Source organism: Podarcis raffonei, chromosome 2 (assembly GCF_027172205.1).
Source record: "Podarcis raffonei isolate rPodRaf1 chromosome 2, rPodRaf1.pri, whole genome shotgun sequence".
Taxonomy (NCBI): Eukaryota; Metazoa; Chordata; class Lepidosauria; order Squamata; family Lacertidae; genus Podarcis; species Podarcis raffonei.
Genome location: NC_070603.1, coordinates 24,358,168 through 24,379,246, shown reverse-complemented (window position 1 = coordinate 24,379,246; position 21,079 = coordinate 24,358,168). Strand labels below are relative to the sequence as shown.

The window sequence follows — 21,079 nt, the reverse complement described above, 5'->3', positions numbered from 1 at the left end:
ATACAGGCGGACTGTTACCTGAAATAAGGGGAAGTAAGAGACAGCAAGGGCCAATACAAAATAAAAACTAGACAAAGCAGTAGAGATTATGTGGAAGCAACATTAGAATTAAGCGTTTTTAAAATACTGTACAAAAAAAGTGAAGAGGTATTCAGTGGTGATGGGTGAATAAAATCATAAACCATAAAAAAGAAAGTTCATAATTCCATAATATACCAGGTTACACAAGAGGAATTTGCGATTGAACAAAATATCTAATACTTATTTAAAGTTGAACCTGATCAAGCAGAATCGTATCAAGTGTTTTAGAATCTAGCAAGTTACAGGAAATAAGAAGATATTTAACTCCTATTGTATACAGGGGATAGGAAGATATTTGATTCCTGTTATGATGAAATGTAAACACATGTAATTGGAAGAGAAAACAATGTGGCTATTAGGCAGTGAATCACTTTCAGATTTCTTGAGACTCTTTGCCTCAAAGCAAAGAAAAACAATGCAAGAGGAAATAAAGATGATTGCCTAACAACCTGGTTGTTTAGACACATGCTAATGCTGAAATCTTTCAACTTTTACACATAAGTGTGATTGAAACAAAATGAAATTTAGTGTACAAAGCAATATACACAAAGTAAATCATCAATAAAAACTCCATATGACTACTGAAAGGTGTGGGTGCCTGAATGTGTGAAAATATGTGGTTCATAATGTTACCAGGGAAACTGCTCAGAAGATATATGAGATACAAGATGGCTGCAGGAGGAAGGAGGCGTCAGTGAAAGTTGTCTCCCCTGCTTCCTCCCCACTTTCCCACTTCCATCTCGTTTGTGGAACTGGGCGTAGGGAATGCTCCCGCCAGTAGAAGCCTAGTTACGTAGCTTCTAAGCCTTTATTTCCCCTTCATTTATCAGGCAGAAAATTAAACATCATACTGAACCATGCCTTCCCCAATTGTTGTGGTTGTATCTGAAAACAACAATGTAAATGTTTAATATTTGAATTTATAGAAAGCACTTGTATATTTTGGGTGGGATGCAGTGCGGTGTAGAGGGATAGTCATCAACATTTTGAAGGGGGGGGAGGCATTGTCAAAAACAAGCACTGTGGGTTTCAGGTGAATTAAAAAATAACAACACCCCATGTGGTACATGACAGACAACATAGGCAACACCTGTGTTGATAAATTGATGTACTGTTGTATTATTATGTGTTATTATTACGATTAGACTGCATAGCTGGCAAGCAGAAACTAAAAGTTGGCTACCAAGCCCAGCCATAATTTGGAGACGCCAGTACACTGGTACCTCGGTTACATACTCTTCAGGATACATACGCTTCAGGTTACAGACTCTACTAACCCAGAAATATTACCTTGGGGTAAGAACATTGCTTCAGGATGAGAACAGAAATCGTGCTCCGGCGGCATGGCGGCAGCAGGAGGCCCCATTAGCTAAAGTGGTGCTTCAGGTTAAGAACAGTTTCAGGTTAAGAACGGACCTCCAGAACGAATTAAGTATTTAACCGGAGGTACCACTGTATAGCAGGACGCGGGTGGTGCTGTGGGTTAAACCACAGAGGCTAGGACTTGCTGATCAGAAGGTTGGCTGTTCGAATCCCTGCGATGGGGTGAGCTCCCGTTGCTCGGTCCCTGCTCCTGCCAACCTAGCAGTTTGAAAGCACGTCAAAGTGCAAGTAGATAAATAGGTACCGCTCCGGCGGGAAGGTAAACAGCGTTTCCGTGTGCTGCTCTGGTTCGCCAGAAGCGGCTTAGTCATGCTGGCCACATGACCCGGAAGATGTACGCCGGCTCCCTCGGCCAATAAAGCGAGATGAGTGCCACAACCCCAGAGTCGGCCACAACTGGACCTAATGGTCAGGGGTCCCTTTATCTTTACCTTACCACTGTATACAGATCAGATTCAAGCTCCTATTGAAGCAGAATTTTCTTTAACGGAACTTTTTTAACAAGTTATCAGCCCTGCTGATAACTAAACTTCATTGTTCGCATAACCCTTCTCTCTGGCTAAAGGCACAAGATGATAAAATATGAACTGGAGGTTTTAAGAAACAAAATAAATGTTTACTTATCAAGTGAGGAATCACAGAAGATAAATTAAGCTGGTATGTAAAGCATAATTCTTATTGCTGTAGACTTCTTATACAAAACTATTGCGTGCCATTTGAGAATGCTAATAAGCTACTTGTTTGAAGGCTTTTAAAGACCTCCAGATATATATTTATTTGCCCACTTACAGTTATAAAAAGCCCACACTCTCGCCCAGTAGAAAGCAATATCCAACCTGGCCAAATACTTCATTCATTCTTACTTACTGGGATATTCCTGAATTTGATGTCTTTCACAGGAGAATATGATGATTTGTTAGGTAAGATGCTACACCTACAGCTCAGGGACAGCAGCCAAGCAAAACACAGGAATCATGCGAGTCAGAGAGTCACTCCAATGCATGCTATGTTCAGAGAGTAATATCTAACATGACCAGAAATCCATCCGTCTCTAAATCCCATTTCTGTTTTAAAAGGCTGCCAATTTTCAAATATTCCAAAATGAATCATTCACCACCATGTGTGTCTCCCCCCCCCCCCCCAATTCGTTCCAATATATTTTTTAAAATTCCATTTATATGTTTATTATAAGCTTAAAAAGGATTAGGAGTCAAATGCCAAATCTAATGTTGACTTTTGGGTGAAACCATTGTTCCAACTTACTTGTCAAATTCTAATAATTTTTCTGGTCCAAAATCTAGCAATAACTATTCCTGTATGTTTAAGATAGCAATATTTCTCCTCAGAAATAGAACTATGTATAATAGAATAATGCATGTGTCAAGAATATAATTTGCAAGTCTCATCACTCAGCAAAATTCACTTGTGCACAACAAATGGCACTCTTGACAGTAGAAAACTCTATGAAAAGGGGGGTGGGGGAGTCTGAAATAATAAGAAAAGAGAAACTAATTTTCAGTGACAGTCTAGTCTTTCATCTTAAGCCATACCTTGAACCCTACTATGTTTAATTATTAAATCAGGAGCTGCTGTGCAAGATCTGTCTGCTTTTGATGGTTCTAAAATTCAATCCTGCTGACAGACTGTGTCCATTTCTTGCCATATTTATCATTACCTATGCCAAGGTTTGAATGCTAATTTTTTTCAATTCAACTTTCATTAACAACAGAATCTAAAATTTGAGTGAGCTTTAAAGGCAACATCAAACAAATGATCACTACTTTAAATGTGCCACACTGATGAAAAATGTCAAAAGGGACTTGTTGAGTTTTAAGGCACAAATACCTGCCTTGCAAACTCCAAGTACAAAATTCATCTCACAAGCGACTCAGAAGGGAAGGACACCAAGACACAAAACCTTGTGAAACATCAACACCCGAGCATAGAACAGAGAGACACTTTTGCAATGAGTTTGTATTCTGTCTCTACTGTCAAACTAGAATAACGAAATGATGAAGGACCATGCGGGAATTGCAAGATGAAAAGTGGCTTCCCATCTACATGAGGAACCAATCTGGGATGATGGATGACCCCTTTTAATGAGATTCCCCCCTAGGGGTTACAGCTCCCAATATGTGTCCATTTCCCTATCTGCTAACAAGTACTTTCAAATCTTTTAACGTTGCTCAAGTGTGACACCATTCCATCCTGCAAATCTATAAGTCATTACTTGTGTCCACTGTTGCAATACAACCTCTGATACCATAACTATGCTGATGCTATGACAACTCAAAGAAAGCATTCATGGTCTTTGTTGTCTTTCAACAGGCCTTGTCAATGCTGGGAGCAGGGACAGACAACCATGCCATATCATGAAGAGTGCAAAGAGTTCAATCGTAACACATGCAAGCTACTACCAGCACTAACAATAACTTGAAAAGAATTTATTTAAGATGATGAACGTTCTCCCTTTCCATAAATCAAAATACTTTGCATTTATAGGTCCTGTTCACATGTCATGGAAAGCCACAATCCATGACTTAGCATGAACTTCTGACTTGTTCCTGTTTCATTTCACCTTTCCTTGGGCAGGGGAAAAGGAAACACGAGTGCTGCTTTGCACATCACAGCTTGTGGTTTGCTTCCCCTTGCTTAAGGACAGAGTGAAATGGGAGGAATTTGACAGTCTGCAATAGAACACTGCTCATTCACACTGAGCAACAGCTCATGGCTTGCTGTAATATGCAAACATGGTCAGAGAGAGCATCTCAAATCTTCCAAGTGCTGCATACACATTGATATAACTGCCCTGGAAGAAAGGGCCAAAATTATCACCGAGAGATAATGGTTCGTCTAAGGCCACCGAATGAGTTAATGACCAGGGAGAGATGGGAAGAAACAACACTAGCAACTTCTTTCTTCTTGCCATACTTCAGCTCCCCTCTGCCCTTCCGCTACTTAAGACTGGAAAAGAGCAAAAAGAGGTAAGAGAAAGATTAATGTGTCCAATCATAATGAAGGAAGAGAAAGAAGAAAAAAGAAAACCGTTTTAAAACAGAATCTGGTGCCCTGTGAAGTCTTACTGACCACTCTGATTATCACAACCAATCTGAGAGTCATCCTCCTTGGCTGTGTACTTAGTTTGGCTCAGCCTTTCAGAACACGGAAGAGGAATCAAAGACTGACTATAGTGGTACCTCTGGATGCAAATGGGATCCGTTCCAGAGCCCCATTCACATCCTAAAGCGAACGCAACCTGCATCCGTGGGTCGCGATTTGCCATTTCCGCGCATGCGCGTGACATCATTTTGAGTGCGCATGCGCGAGCACCGGTACCCGGAAGTAACGTGCTCCATTACTTCCAGGTCGCTGCAGAGTGCAACCCGAAAATGCTTAACCCGAAGCTACTTCAACCCGAGGTATGACTGTACTTGCCAGACTTGCCAGTACCCAAGAAAGGTGTCAGTTTTCCTGCAACATCTCTGCCTTCCAGACCAGAGATGGGGAGGAATTTTTTAAGCAAAATGACCTCATTTGAACCTCCTGGATTACCATAAGGGCCAGAACATAAATATCCTGCACTCGGAATTTTGGCACTCGGAATTTTGTGATACAGTTCTTAGCTTTTTAAAAAAGAACCAAAATGCATTCTGAAGTACTTATTTTATGAAAAAACACATTTAGAAATGTGTGCATTGAGATAAAATAGGTATTTGAAGATGTATTCCATGATTAACCACATATTTAAGCATCTATGAATTTTCATAGAGATTTAGCTTTTAAAAAAAATCTGCAAGTTAACTGCAGAAATGGGATGGAACAGACTTCTGAATAAACACACTTGACATAGATACAAACCAGAGACAGAGTGATCTGGCCAATCCTACCTTCCAATTCTCTGTGTTCTTCACACTCTACACTAAACTGATTGAACTTGCAGATCTGAAAGTAGGTCACTTCAGGGGGAAGGAGATAAAAAAGTGGAGATTTTCTAACTGACAGCAATTCTTTTGATAAGGTCTCTTGGCACCCTATGTGGCAAATATCCACGAAGAAACATTAAGATGGAGCAATGGAACAATCAGGAGACACCAGCAGAGCAGATTTATCATAGCATAAAACTTATAGGTTTAAATATCCCATGCTAAGAACATTAAAACTGGAAAATAAAGTGCAAACATAAGGAAAAGGCATGGACCTACATTATATGTAGGGCTGCCTCTGAAGACAGTTCGGAAACTTCAGGTAGTGCAGAATTCAGTGGCCAGGTTGCTCACCAGAGCAAGATGCTTTGAGCATATTACACCAATCCTGGTCTGACTGCACTGGCTACCAGTTCCTGGGTCCAATTCAAAGTGCTGATTTTGAACTATAGAGCCTTAAACGCGTCAGGACCGCAATACCTCAAGGACCACCACTTTCCCTATGAACCTATCAAGACCCTGATATCACCTTCTGAGGCCCTCTGAGACATTCGGAACGTGGCAACACGAGAATGGGCCTTCTCTGCAGTGGCTCCCAGTCTGTCGAATACTGTCCTCAGGGAGGTTCACTTGGCGCCTTCATTATACACCGTTACGCGCCAGGCAAAAACGTTCCCTTTTAATCAGGATTTGATTGACATCCCATGCCCTTTGAAAATGTGTTGGGTGAGGGGTTATTGGGTTACTGTTGTTGTTTTTATTTTATTATGTACTTTGTGGTTTCAAATTCTGATTTTATTCTGTGAACCACTCTGAGACCTGCATGTATAGCGTGGAGGAGGAGGAGGAGGAGGAGGAGGAGGAGGAGGAGGAAGAAGAAGAAGAAGAAGAAGAAGAAGAAGAAGAAGAAGAAGAAGAATAGCAGCAGCAGCAACAACAACAACAACTCTTCATTGCAGGAAAGTAATCCACACTTTAGATCAAGGAAACCCACTGTTTCAATGATACAGAAAAAAATGTGACCATTGCTGATTAGCCATAATACCATAAAAGGCAAGGCCCACATTCCTATGCAGTTTTTGCACCTCTACAGGTTTGATTCTCTATAGAACTAAAAAGTAGGAGAAAAGCTTTAGCTGGAGCTCTGAATCATTACTGCCATTTCATAATGAAAATCTTACAATAAACTGTAAAATGTATCAGGTATTATATTCAGAACAAACATAGAGGTGAAGTGAAACCTTGTGTGAAGCAGGATGGGGGAGAAGAAGAGACACAGTGTTCCCACTTCAACTATCCATTTAGTAAAGCAATGTCACTGTTTACAGTCTTGTACTGCACAAGAGTTACAATAATTCTCAGCCTGACAATATTTACGCATATTTCTGTGACACAAAGAATTTTTTTACCTAAATTTTTATATCAGCACTGCAATACACTCGTTTATGTCACTTGAACTATACAAATTTCCACACTCTGGAATACTTACAGTTGATTTGTTTTGTGCCAAGTATTCTGCTTCCATTTTACTTAGTCGTGCGTTTGTATCCTCCAGCAGTTCCTGGATGTTTTCCGTGTGTTTTTTCTGAAGGTCAAACTTCTCCTTTTCCATTTCAGCCATGGCATTATGGAGCTATACGCAAACACACACAAAAATTAGGATAGCATTCAGCAGTCCCTATCCTAAAATGGCTGTGGTATTATAAAAAGGCAAGGTATTATTTTTTAAAAATAGAAATATTATTTCCATATCATTATCTTCCTACATTTATAGTGAATCCAGAAAAAAAATACAGATTACCCTTTTCTCCCATTCATTGTTCAAGGAATCTGTACTTTGCTCACACAACTTCTTTAGTTCTGCAATTTGCTTTTCCTTTGCTTCTCTAACAACTTGTGACTCACGGACAAGCGTCTGAACTGTCAGAAAAGAGAAATATAAAAGAAGAAAATGCAATACATGAGAAAATGGGCCTTTCTGATATTACATCTGGCAACGGATATAATCAGATGAGTGTTCCAGCTGACCTCACTTTGTTTAAAAGCGACATTTCATTTTAATGTGTGAAACCTGCCTTTGATTACATTTCTAAAAAAAACCTTGAACGACAAAATTAGTTTGCTTCCAATTTATTTCTGGATAAGTGTGATCATAAAACGTATCAATGTTTTGAATACAAAGTGTGGTCAGGTTCCAAAGAACTACAGGTGGTGACCATTTTAGACACGTCCAATTGATGCGTGATTGCCGACATGTGGATTCTTTAGGACCCAGAAGAGGGCAGAATGGGGACCGGATAAGGACAGGGCTTAATGGGGGCAAGGCATAATGGGGTGGGGGCATTTATGCATGCTCTGCGGAACAAAACCCCCACACAAAATGGTCACGTTCTGTACTCTAACTGTACAGAATTCAGTAGATAGGTCTACCAAGATTTTGTTTGTTTCTCATCTGATTAATGGACTACGCTGCCATATTGTTGTTTTTTTAATCCCAAGTTGCAAAAGTAGTTTGTCATAGGACACGGGGGCTGGTATTGGGGTGGTGGAGAGGGGGTGCCCATTGGTTTGGCAGAACAGTCCTGGGCCAAATAATTTCACTTTAGAAAACCAAGCAAAGCTCATGGTGCTCAAATGCTTCTAACAGCAAAACAATTAAGACTCTTCAAATGTATTCAGATTAATTCTATGCAGGTTCAAAGGTATACCCTCCAAATGAGACAATAACTCCCAACAGTAGCTGTTGACTAGCCTGCCAGCAGACTCATCCTGCTTCCTTTTACAAAGGCTGCTGAGAAGATCTAACCAAAGAGAACAGGGATGCTCTTTTTTGTTCTGTACCAATCCATAGCAATGCCAGTTTGAGGAGCAATTTCTGACAAAGTCCTAAATATTTGCCTCTAATTAGATAAGGTGAAAATTAATACTTTTGAGTCCAGAGTACTTTGTTTATGCTTCATCACCTTTTTTTTCAAGCTTTCGAATGGTCTCTTCAGCTTCACTCTGCTTAGTTTTGTACAAGGTCTTCAGTACCTCAGTTTCATTATTCTTTCTGTCCAAAATCTATAGGAAAAATCACCAGTGCTTAGTAAATCTATGAGGCTAAGTATATACAGGAAAGACTACAATCAGAATACAGTATAGTATCAGCAGGAACCAAGATAAATTTGGTATATTAAAAGAAACTCCATGAAGTGTGTATTTCTCACACTCTTAATAAGGATTTGTGAATTTAGAAAGTATTTAGAGCAACTAAATGTAACATAAACAAAGGATGAATTCAGCTGGTCAAAACAGCACAAAACTTTTTAAAAGACTCGTACAGTTTTAGTGTAAATGTCCTTTGTGAAAGGAACTGAAAAGAGGGGGAAACGTTACACAAAAGACTGATTTTGAGAAGATTTATTTTCCCCAAGGCATCAACATCCCTTTGCAATCATATAAAGAATTTTGAAGTCTAACAAGTTCTGAAAGAGAACTCTAAAATGCAAGTGTAAGTATTATTGCTAAATGCTCTGTTTAATCCTTTGGGATCCCAGCAAGAAAAGAAAAGAATGTTCATGAACACAGTGAAGAAAACATTCAAGATGAAATGTTTTCTTTACAAAAGAACTCGGTATTCAGTCTGCAAACAAAAAATAATAATAAAAGGATTATTCTTTACTTTAGAATACCATAGGACATCTCATCTGGAGACCCTGCTGTGTCAGTCAAAACAAAACTACTAGTTTCAAAGGAAAAGCAAGGGCAATATTTTTGTTCTAAACCTCCCCAGAATACAGGGCTGTACATATTTATGATTATTAACCAGCTTAAACTTTTCAGTGGATTCCCCAAATCCTGGGATAATTCCCACCGCCATATTCTCTGGCCACAATCTCACCTTTGTGAAAAATATATTCTATTCCCTTTACACTCACCCAATATTTAGTGGTACTCGCAATTCTGAATAGTATAGAAATGTAAGTTTTCTAGCCCTATGCCTTTCGTACTGGGCTGAATATACAAACCCAAACTACTATGGCTCCTACAGGCCTAGACAATGGTCTACTTCCATTGATTGTAACAATAAAACTTGGTTATTTGCAAAACTGCCAGCTCTCCACTGTACCACATGTGGTCATGAAATACCACAGGATATCCCACAAATTTATAAAATAATGTTCTGCCTCACTGTCTTTCAGTTCATGACACACGGACATTTCCTATTCACTCTCAGCAATGCATAAACTTAAAGGAAGCAAGGCATTACTTTCACCCACACTGTGAATCTGGAATACAAATATATATTAATGTTACAGACTGGAGGCAAAATGTCCACTGGCTCTTCTTTTAATCTCTTACTATGCTCAAAGCAATTAGGACCACTTTTTTGAGGGGAGCTGAGGGGAAACTGCTTCCCAACCATCTCCATATCCCATCACCTTTTGCCACTGATCTTGCCAACATATCTTTCAGTTTTCTTATGCTGTTATATTCTTTCTCAGTTTGGCTGACATACGAGAGACCTGGCCAGGATTCATGACTGTACTCCTTGTTAAGGTCTCCATCAGCAGATTCACTTCATCTTCAACCACCCAGGACATTTACTCACCCCAGGCTCAGATCAGAGTTCTGGTACAAGTGAACTTTAACTGAGAAATCATATTGCCTCTGACACCAATCCTAACATTACTGTTTAAGAGGATGTGGTTTCACACTGGACACCTTTGGGAGCTGTTGGTGCCTTGGGTTGACCAACCTCCCATTCCATGTTATTCTTTCAAAACTCTTACATCCTCTCATATTCAGCACCTAGACACAGTGGCAAGAGCCAATTAACAAAATATGCACATTGCCAAATATTACAATCCTTTTGAAGAATCTTCGATGTTTTATACTTGGGGTCAAACAATGTTATCATTATTACGTATGAATTTATACCCTGCCTTTCTACAAAGGTTCACAACACAGTTTACACAAAATCAACACAGTATAAGAAAAATCTCCAAACAGCATAGCCTTAAAACAAAGCAAACAAGCATGAAAAACCAACATTCACCAAGTCTTCTGACAGATTTTCAGTACTGCTATCCCCTCTGCGTCATTACAACAAATTAACTTCGATTATTACCCTGCTAGTACCCTGCAAGATACTCAGTGCTACAACATGCATTTTATGTATTTCATTTATTCAGAAAGTTTATACCCCCCCTTTTCACCACATCTGGGTCTCAAAACAGCTTACAAAATTAAAATATACAATGCACAAAATGTAAAGATAAATTAAAACACTGGAGAAGAAAACATCAAAACAGCATTCACACCGCAAAGGCCTCCTGAAATAAAACCACTTTTATCTTGCATGTGAAAGTGAGTAAGAGACAGCACCTGCCTAATTTCCAATGGGATGAAGCTCCACAGAGTTGGGTGCACTACACTGAAGGAAGGAATAACTCCTCGTTGACATGAGTCATGCTTCTGGCCCAATAACAGTACTGCCCTACGTGATCTCAGCGATCAATCTGGGACATACAGCGTAAGACAATTCTTAAGGTGTCCTGGGTCTAAATTGTTCAGAGCTTTGTTCACTACCAGTATGAGAACCTTGACCTGATCTGCTAGCAGATGGGAAGTCAGTACAGATCTTTTAACACTTGTGGAATGAGCTGGTGGTTGTCTGTTCCCACCACCAGTCTAGGTGCAGTATTCCACACTAGCTCAAGCTTCGGACTGCCCAAGGGCAGTTGCAGATAAAGCACATAATCCAGTCTTGAGACTACCAGTGCATGGACTACAGTGGCCAAGCTGTTCCTATCCAGGAGCTGCTGCAGCAGGCATACCAGCAAAAGCTGATACAAGACACTGCTAACCACCAAGGACTCCTATACCTCAGGCAACAAATATGGTACCCCAAAGTATGTCCCTTCTGCTTCAGAGGGTCCCATAAGAGAATCACTCCATAACCCACAGAAAACATGAGGTTAGACCCAGAGGTACATGGGCATTAGTAATTCTGGCAGTGGTACTGCCCCATTAACTGTTACGCAAGGACTAGTGGAAGACAGCCTGCAGCACCATGCAAGCCCTTGTGCCAGCATGCATCTTGAGATGCTGAGCAAAACCTCGCGCAAGGGACTGTGCAATGCCTTGCACAAACGGAAGTACACTTCTGGATTTCAGTTCGCTGAAAACCCTTCTTTATGTGGCAGCGGCCTTCTGCTCATGGAGCGTTGTAAGATCAAATGCATTCAGAGTGGAAATACTCTGAATTGTAGCTTATACTAGTCAGAAGTTAATTGGATGTTAAGCCACATTAAACTAAACTGTGTTTGGCATTATGTGCTCTTTGCAAACTCTTCTAAATAAATAAAAAAATTAACTCCCTCAGACCTTCTGATGTAAATCTAGTAGTAAACACAAGACTTCTTGGTAATTGGATGGTTTTACAGAGCCAATGGAATGCCTATTAACAAAATGAGAAATGTTTCCAACAATCAAATGCTATTATCAATGTAGGATCTACAAATGCTATTACCAATGTAGCATGGGATTAACTAGTTGGGAGATAACATGCTCTCTTGTACCACCACTGGGACCAACTTCTGTTCTGGCAAATACAAAGAAATAGCCACAAGCCCTATCTACTGAAATCCACCTCAGTGGTTGCCAAAGCTTTTACCACAGCTCTTTAGAGAGCAGGCTTCAAGCCATTTGCAGAATCTCTCTCACATGCACCACCACAAGGTTACAGCAGCAAAATACAGGGTTTTAGGAGTGTTCAAATTTTCGTGCTTGTGCGCAAGCGAGCACATATGTGCATTTTTCCATATAAGTGGAACTACCTACCAAGGCCAAGTAGTTTGTAATCCTACTAACATGATCAGTGCAAGCTACAAAAGACAGCACAATGCTGCATCCAAAAATTCTGATTATTCCAATATACAAAATCCCATTCATATCAGTTTTCGAGCGTTTCACATAGCCAATGGAATCCTATTTTAAAGCCAAATACTGGATAAACTGCCTAAGGAAAAGCTTTACTTTTATTATTTCCTTGCACACTACAATGTCATATACAATCATCATTCAAACCTTTTTCACAATATACTATACCTTCTGAACATCTCCATCGTGCTTCTGCTGTAATTTAAGCTTTTCTTCTTGAATTCTAGCTTCCATTAGTTTGGATTTCATCTCCAGCTGCAAATGGGAAATTTAAATATATTGATCGGTTTCAAGAGAAACAAAATATTATTATTATTTTTTACCAACCTCCAAAATAAGCTCAGTATTTTAAAAGTTAAAGTCACTCATTTTATTTATTTATATATATATAAATATCAATCTGCTGAAAATGGTTTCAGCTGAAGTTAGACAAGTAGAAAAAGCCTTTTTCAACAACAAACTGTTTTCTACTTGCAAGTAACCATATATTGGTCTAAATTTGCATAAGAGGTCAATTCCCATTTTCTCTTATTGCACTTGCAATAGCATCCCAACTGTTCCCTGCCTTCCTACAGTTCTTGCAAAATGAAAATATAATGCAAACAAACAAAAAAGGCGCAAAACAATGATAGGAAAACGGATCAATGGATAATTTAAACTGAAACCCGCAAAGACAAATATATTCTGTTTGAATACTTAGTAAAAAGATTCTGGATATGAAAAATATCCAGCGCCTTCAAATAATCCTGCCTTGTCTTTCACTAATTCTGTCCATATTGTCAACAAACATAATCTAAATAAATGCAAGATGCTTGTAAATGCAAATACCAGTATATAATTATAAAAGTATGTTGGGCACCGAAGTTAACACTGAAAAATAATTGCTGAAAACAAAATGCACCAAGCAATCAAATGAAGGCAAAAAGAGTACTATAATACACAGAGAACTCCTTAAAAGGGGGGGTGTTCAGCCAGTGTAAGCCAACAATAATGCATGTGCTTTGGCAAGATTGGATCTCTTTTATTTATATTGCCCAAGAATTTAATAGTTTATATTAAAGGGATTCTCAAACCGGTCTTCTACATTTTCTCAGTTGCAATCAGTTTACCACAGTCATAAGTGAGAAATGCCACATATCTTCTTGAAGTGTGTTTTGAAATTCAGCAGGGAAACAGATGGATACCATGAAACACCCAGAAGGCCGAAGGAATAATCTTAGACATCAGGTTGCTGGACCAAGGTGAACAAGCAGCCTGGGGAGCTTGCAGCATGCTAATAAGGCATAAGTGCCTACAGGTATGGGCAGCAATGGGAGGTGGTCCGGCCAGGGCTGCTAGAAAGGCGAGGCATCCTGGAGACAGGCCCATTATGTCACAAGGTGTTTTCATCATGGTAGGTCTGGGTGTAGCAAAAATGGCATTCCATAGACAGCTGCTGCTCAGCAATACCCAGGGAGATGTCCCCAAATGGAGACAGCCACCATATGCCAGCAGTGTGATCTGATGATGCATGACCCAGTGCACCATCTCAGGTGCTACACTCCAGATAACCCCATACAATGCCTGTCAATGCAAGGAAGGGGAAACCGTTACCTGCTGAGGTCCCAGAGGCTGTAGGAACCCACATCTGGGTGGAGCGTCACAGCTTGCATCTACCACCACTGTTTGGGATCTCCATGGCCCCAAGTTCTGAGGCTCCAAAGAAGCTATACTCAACCCAGCTCCACTGCCAGTAGAAATTCAAGAAATCAATCTTCCACCCAGTTTGTGAGTACTGGGAGCACAATGGGGCTGCCAGTGCAGATCTGCTTGCCTTTAATGAGCTGGTGCTCTCTGTTTGTGGGGGCAGGTACAGAAGCCCTGAAAGGTCGATGTTTTATTGTGTTTTTAATATTCTGTTGGCAGCCGCCAAGAGTGGGTTGGGAAACTCAGCCAGATGGGTGGGGTATAAATAATAATTTATATATCATCATCATCATCTCCTGATGTAGTGGCATTCTACTAGCATTCAGGGAATAGAGACCCCACTGGCAGCTGTCACTCCATTGCCCCTCCCCAAAAAACCTACTCTGAATGATGTTGTGAAATTCCAGGGACATACTGTGTGGTTTCAAGAGACTCTCCCAATTTTAACCCCAGGTCTTCCCAACAAACAGCTTCGTCTATCAAGAACCTATACATCTTTAAAGCTGCTCCTGAAGTGAATTTTTGCACAGCAATTTTTAATGTAGGTTTGTAACAATTGCTTTAGCCCAGGGATGGGAAACATTTCTTAATCAATGACTGCATTCCCTGTTGCAGGCCACATGCCAGCAGTGGGCAGAGCCAGAACAAATAGTGAATAGGTCAGCTTCTTTCTTTTTCTCTCTCTCTCTATCCTCCTCCCTTTCTCTGTCCCTCCTCCTTGTTTTTTCTCCTCTTTGCCACTCACATGAAATTAGGCTGAAGTCCTCATGGAATTAAGCCAACGTCCATAAATGTCCCTTGAGCTACAAGCGGCATATACAGTGAGGGGGAAAAGTATCCGATCCCCTGCTAAATTTGCCCGTCTGCCCTCTGATGAAGAAATGACCAGCCCATAATTTTAATGGTAGGTTTATTGTAGCTGTGAGAGACAGAATAACAACAGGAAATACTTTCCCCCCTCACTGTATGTCAAACAAGAAGGGAATATGCAGCACCTAACAACTTCAGTTTATATTTTCTGAGATGACAATGGTCACCTTCTCCATATATTATAAGGCAGCATGACTCAGAATAACGCTTTGGCTCAAGGAAAGTAACCATAAGAAAGGTCTCAAACATTTCATGTACCCTGTGTGAAGGTACAGGAGAAAGAAATTAACTAACTACTATTGATCGGGGGGGGGGGATTAAAAGCACAGACCAAAACCAAAAAAACCAAAAAAGCCTGCAGCTCATTTAAGCTTTCTCCAAATAAAGCGAAGTCTTGATTTCAGGTTCAAAATTCAGTACAGACTGGTCTTAACTTTTCCACCATAAATCACTTGTAGAAACACAGAAGAATGTAGAACTGATATCACAAAACGTAAGGTGGTTGCATTTGCAGGTGCAAGTGATCGATAATCCAATTTAAGGAATATGTCCCTAAAAGTGAGACTCCCTTTGAATTTAAGAATGCAATGAAGTTAGGCTGGTTAACTATATTCTGATTATTTGTCTAACAAATAAATCCAGTTTATGATCAACCACTCATTTTTGTTTCTTACTACAGTATACAGCTGACACATAGTAAGTTTTGTCAGCTCCTCTTGCTTAATGGCCTAGTGCCAAACACAGGCAAACACATCTCCAAAATAGGTTCAAAAGAATCTTATGATATTCCTATGTCTTTTTTCAGAATGAAAAACAATGAAGCAGATTAATCATAATAAAAGCAGCAACTGTTACTGGCAAAACTGTTGATAAAAATAGAAAACAGTAATAATGTTTTAGATTATTATGTGTCTTCTTCCCATACTGAAATGTTTGCAAGTGCAAAATTTTTATCATTGCCACAGCTCATTCCTTTGTGTTTCTGTCATTGTTTATGCTCTTTACAAAGAACTATGAAGAAATTAAGCCTTACGGGCATGTAAACACTACTGATGTCAAACATCTGTTCTTTCCCTATAATTAAAGCTATTGAGAGTGATACCAATGAAATGGATTTTATGTGCTCTCTCACACACACTTTGCTTCTTTTTAAATAAAACAATATTTTTTTAAAAAAAATCAACTTGTTTTATGTTTTTCATAATATTCTGCTTGCTTAAGCTTTGGACTGAACAATAAACCACTTATTTCAAAATAGTTCCATTTGGTTTGTGGGGTTACCAGACACTTTTTATGCTCATGGGACTACCAAACTAGTCCTGAGACCATGAGCAGAAGTGAAACTAAAGTTATTTAGTTCAATCCTCCATTCAAGACATGGTGGGAATGGACTTCCACACTGGACCAAGTTTTACCAATTCCTTTCCAGGCCAGCTGTAGCCCAAATATCTGGACCTGACGACTCTTACCACACAAAGACCATACCTTATCACGAGGGCTACGTTTCTGGCTCTGTGGGTCAGATTCTTATCAAGATCTGTCTCATGGGCCAAAGTTGATGTCAAAATCCCTTTCACTCCCATTGCAACAAGATTGGTCTTAAAAGGGAAAGTGGGAAGAAGCCTTTGGGAGTCTCTTTTAAGCCAAATCTCATTGCAATCTTAAAGGGGGGGGACCACCAAAGCTTTTGCAAGAATTTGCACGTCCCCCTCCCCTTTAAGACTGCAGCAAGATCAGGCCTATTAACAGAAAAGTGGGCACAAGCCTTTGGAGCTCTTTGAGATCACAAGAAGATCTGACTTAAAAGGGAAGGGACTATCCCCCTCTTCCCTTTTTGCACTGAGTTTGGGATGGAATGAGCTTGCTGGAGTGCCCAGTTGATTTCCTGAGCCCAGTACCAAGAAGGATCCCCCCTCTCCTAATGGGAGCATGGAGATCTTGCTTAGTGCACCTGAACTCAGCAAGATTTCTCTCCCTTTGTATCATCTGATGTGAAGGGGGAAATAGCCTGCTTAGCACTGGGTTCCTGCTTTGTGCAGCGCTTCAAAGGCTCTGCTTGGTGGGTGCTTTGGGAGCTGGATAAAGCAATTTTGGGCCCACAGTCCTCCAGACTCCAGCCTTTCAGTCAAGCCCTGCCCTTATCAATATGGCATCAGGTATAGGTGGGCGGTCATGGCTTGCCCTAAGTGGGGAAGTTTGGCAAGCCAAGCTCTCATGCCTCAGTGCTATTTTTCTAGGAAAAATAGGTGCCAGAGCTCACAGTGAGCGCCTCCCATGTTCTCTTATAATGGCAATAGCGTCCACCTGACAGGTGCCAGGACTGAGTTACAGTGAGTTCCTGCTGAAAAAAAGCCCTGTCACCCTGTGAAAGGTTTAAGGCAGTCTTGAACACAAAGAGTAAATGATTTTTAAACACAATTTAAAATAGACACCACAAACACAGGGAATGATGTCCCTATAGTATATGGAATTATTCTGAAATAAAGCACAGAAGCAGAAACAGTCACTGAAGTGCTGATGTCAGTGGTCAACTTTGTTATTGTTGAGTTGGAGACTGGCACAATGAAAAGAACATTTGTTAGCCAGGCGATGCAATATGATATTCATTAGTATGAAATCTTTTTAAAAGGGGGAACTCCTGTGACATGATGAATGAAATGATAAATATTGAGTTGAACGGAACCATATTATTAGGGTGTTGCCATAGCTAAGTATAAATTCCTGAAGGTGTTACAACTTTTCACACGGGCTTGATGCTGGTCTGCAACTTTTGAATTCATAGCCAAGAGTCACATGCACAAGATTTTGCTTTAGAGGAACTTATTTGGGGGTTTCTATCAACAAATTCTCACATATAACATTAGCCAGGGGTCATTTGCCACTTTTAGAGAAAACACTTAAGTTACAGATAAATTCTTGAGGTTGCAAGACTTCAATGACATGGGTCACAGCTTTCAAAAACAAGAAAGCATTTAAACTACCACTGGCATGCTTCTTGATTATTTTTGTAGGGAGGATCAAGGCAATTAACACAACGAGTTTAATGTTAATGGGAATGAAATAAAAGTAGCTAAAACACAAAACATTCTGTAAAGCAGCTTACAAATGTTAGATTGGTCACAATGGAATTACCCATCAAAGGCACCTTTAGGAAGCTTGTTTATTAAGGATTGGGTGGTAATTTATTGATGTTTTGCTGAAGAAGTAAACAACGCAATTCCTTTTATTCAAAATTTACTGCAGTTTAAGAGGAAGCAGCCTGAATGGGGAAAAACAGCCTTCCTTTACATTTGCCGTTTAATTTCCACAGAGAAGCAACACTTAAAATTCCTATGAGTGTTGGTTTTGAAAACTTAAAAATTTACATCTTTTTGTACTTCAAAATTAAAAATTTAGAACTATTACCTATTCATTATTAATATAAATGTCTGTTTGGAGAGTTTTCAAAAAGAAAATGCCACCTAAGATTTTATGCTTCTAATGTTTTATGTATGTCAACCCTGGGGAAAAAATATTTTAAACTAAAGGTTTATATTCCCAAGAAGTCTTCACTCCCCCATCCACAATCCTTACTTACATAAAGTCACTTTGCCAAAAACACTTTTCAAACAGATTACCCCAGATGAAGATGCTAAATCCCATGTAATGCACTTTACCCAGGAATGGTCCAGCTGTGCAGTTTTTGTTTTTTGCTTTGTCTGAATGTCTCCCCATCAACAGATATAAACTATAATTCACTGTCAATTTAATAGGTTTCCCTTCCATGCCCTGGAAATTAATAAAAATGAAGAATCCATACCTGTTCCCATCTGTCCAAATAATGTCTAACCCTCTAGTAAGCCAACATGGTGACTTCCATAGATTTTGGGAGTGCAGTTCCCAATCCATCAACCTTGGCCTGAATAGCCAATTGCCCACAATGATGTGAGTTGAAGTCCAACATTATCTGAAGTGCACCACATTGGCTACCACTCCTCTGCTGTTTCTGTCTCTCCATACCACTTGCCTTCTGATATCCAAACCTTTTACCTTTTAACTATCACATTAAAGGATGGCAACAATGATGACCAAACTGTCCCTTGGAAACAGCAGCACAATACTTTCCACCAATGTTGAAAACACTGGGTGGAATTCAACAGAGTAAAGTGGGTTGTGTTTGTGTAGACTGAGGTCCACTTATGCAACAGGATCTCCCCCTTCCCCCTAAACTTGTTATGGGAGCTCCCTCAACTTTCCAGAGCAGATGTAGGGGCACCTAGGAGAGGATAGGCAGAAAAAGTCCCAATATGAGAGTGGATCTCATTCCTCTCCTCTTACAACCTAGACAGGAGGGTTTGTGTCTGACATGGAGTCATGGAGACAGGCTGGGAATACTGTTGGGTGTATTTTTATTACTACCACCACTTATTTATTAACTGGTTTCTAAACAGCTTTCTCAAGCTCAAGGTACTGTACATTGAAGATAATTTAGAACAGTTCAAAAGAACAAAACCAGCAAATACATTTAAAACAAAACTAAAACCATACAAAGCAGACACGGTGAAGACACAGCTAGGGAAGCCTGTCGGAACAAAAATATCTTCAGTTGCTTCCAGATAGTGGGCACCTGTTGCATCTCCACAGAACAGGAACAGCCAAATTAAAATCCCTCTACCAAGTTACTGTGAAAGCAGGCTTCTGAGGCCTTTGGAACTTGCAGAAGAAACTCTCCCACAGATCACAGCTGAATGTACCACCCACCCTGCTGTCCAATGGCCTTGCTGAGGTATTCTGTGGCTTCTGTTGTAGAAGGCAAAGACTATGGTCCTGGACAATTTCCATATGCATGTAGAGGACCCCTCCTTCCCTTCTCCATTGGATAGCTCAGGTAGTCATCAGCCCAATGCATGGTTTAGGGCATACCCTTGACTTGGTCTCTGCTCCAAGTAGGAAGAGGGAGGTCTTGATATGGGAAGGGTAACCCTACAGTTATAGTGTTTAATAAAAGTTGTGGTCTTACATCAACTGATAACAGGTGTTTTGTGACTTTCTTCTGGAGTCTGAGGGAAAATTCACAGTAAGAGACTTGCAATATCTGTCCGGTCATGTGAGCTATCAAGATTCAAATTTGAAGGTAGAAAGAGGTGAGATATTTCAGCTGCAAATGCTACTTTGATGCACTAGGATTCTAGTTCTAAATCGGAAAGATAGCTAAAGATTTTCCCCCAGAAGCATACGCTGCTTAAGTTTCCACAAAGGTAACAGCAAAGTCCATCACTCAGCAAGAAATATTCAGAGGATCAAAGCACAGTCAAAGCCTGATTTGCCCTATGGTCATAAAGCACCCTTGATGTAATGAAAGTAATACTTAGTCAGTACTTTCACCTAACATGCAATTATTCAACCACAAGATGGCATTACACTGTGTAAAAATAACTATGAAGTATCCAGAACATGAAATTGGTTCATTCTTATATTTGCACCACAGTGCTAGAACAGCCAGGAACTTGTCTTTCAAAAATATTTAATTTTTTCCTTAAGTGAGACTAAGAAAAAAATAGAAAACCTTTATCTTTGCTTAGCAAAAGTTTCGTTAAAAATTATACATTTCTTTATTCCTTACTTCCAAGGGGGGAAATTAGAGAATTTTAAAGATGCAATCCAAAATATGACAACACGGAATGGAAGCCTTAAAATTAAACAGGAACACTAAAAGGCTCTAAAACTCCACAGTTTAAATCAACTAAATCAATTGTTTGAAAGCTGTTTATAACTACTAAAATCATACTGGCATTATACAGCTAGACTTGTTTTCTATTCTACGCAAGTTAAAAAACTAATTTCCAGAAACTTTTTTGGTTTCATGTTGTTCAGAACGTAAATAAGTACTTTACTCCCTTCTCTTTATGGGTGGGTGGCATTCAGGATGGGTGGAGTTCAAAGCAAACTTTCCTATTTCTCAAAATGAACCACTTCTGCCATCTGTTCTCAGTTGCTCTAGAGCTGTTGAAAACCAGTATGCTCTTGCTGGTGTCTTCTTTCCTTATTTGAACCCATGGTTTTTAATTGATGACAGTCATCCAACAGTGGAATTGATGTCAAAAGTACACAGAAAAGAGCTACTAGAATCTGCTGGTTGGTAACTTTCATATTTTCAGAGATCTATCACTGAAGAAGGCCATGTGTTTGCTGTTAGGGAGTAAAAACAGGTGCAGGAATGGTTTATGAAC

General features: G+C 39.8%; 1 protein-coding gene across 6 annotated transcripts in view; it reads right to left on the bottom strand.

Moving 5' to 3' along the window:
* Positions 1-21,079, bottom strand: part of CEP112 (centrosomal protein 112) — a 217,310-nt gene that overhangs the window by 162,042 nt on the left and 34,189 nt on the right. For all 6 annotated transcript variants that reach the window (XM_053375363.1, XM_053375358.1, XM_053375361.1 and 3 more), the window contains 4 exons: positions 12,483-12,569; positions 8,351-8,450; positions 7,189-7,307; positions 6,877-7,020 (listed from right to left, as the gene is read on the bottom strand). In XM_053375363.1, the coding sequence (XP_053231338.1) occupies positions 6,877-7,020; positions 7,189-7,307; positions 8,351-8,450; positions 12,483-12,569 (450 nt within the window). The remainder of the gene's footprint in view (positions 1-6,876; positions 7,021-7,188; positions 7,308-8,350; positions 8,451-12,482; positions 12,570-21,079) is intronic.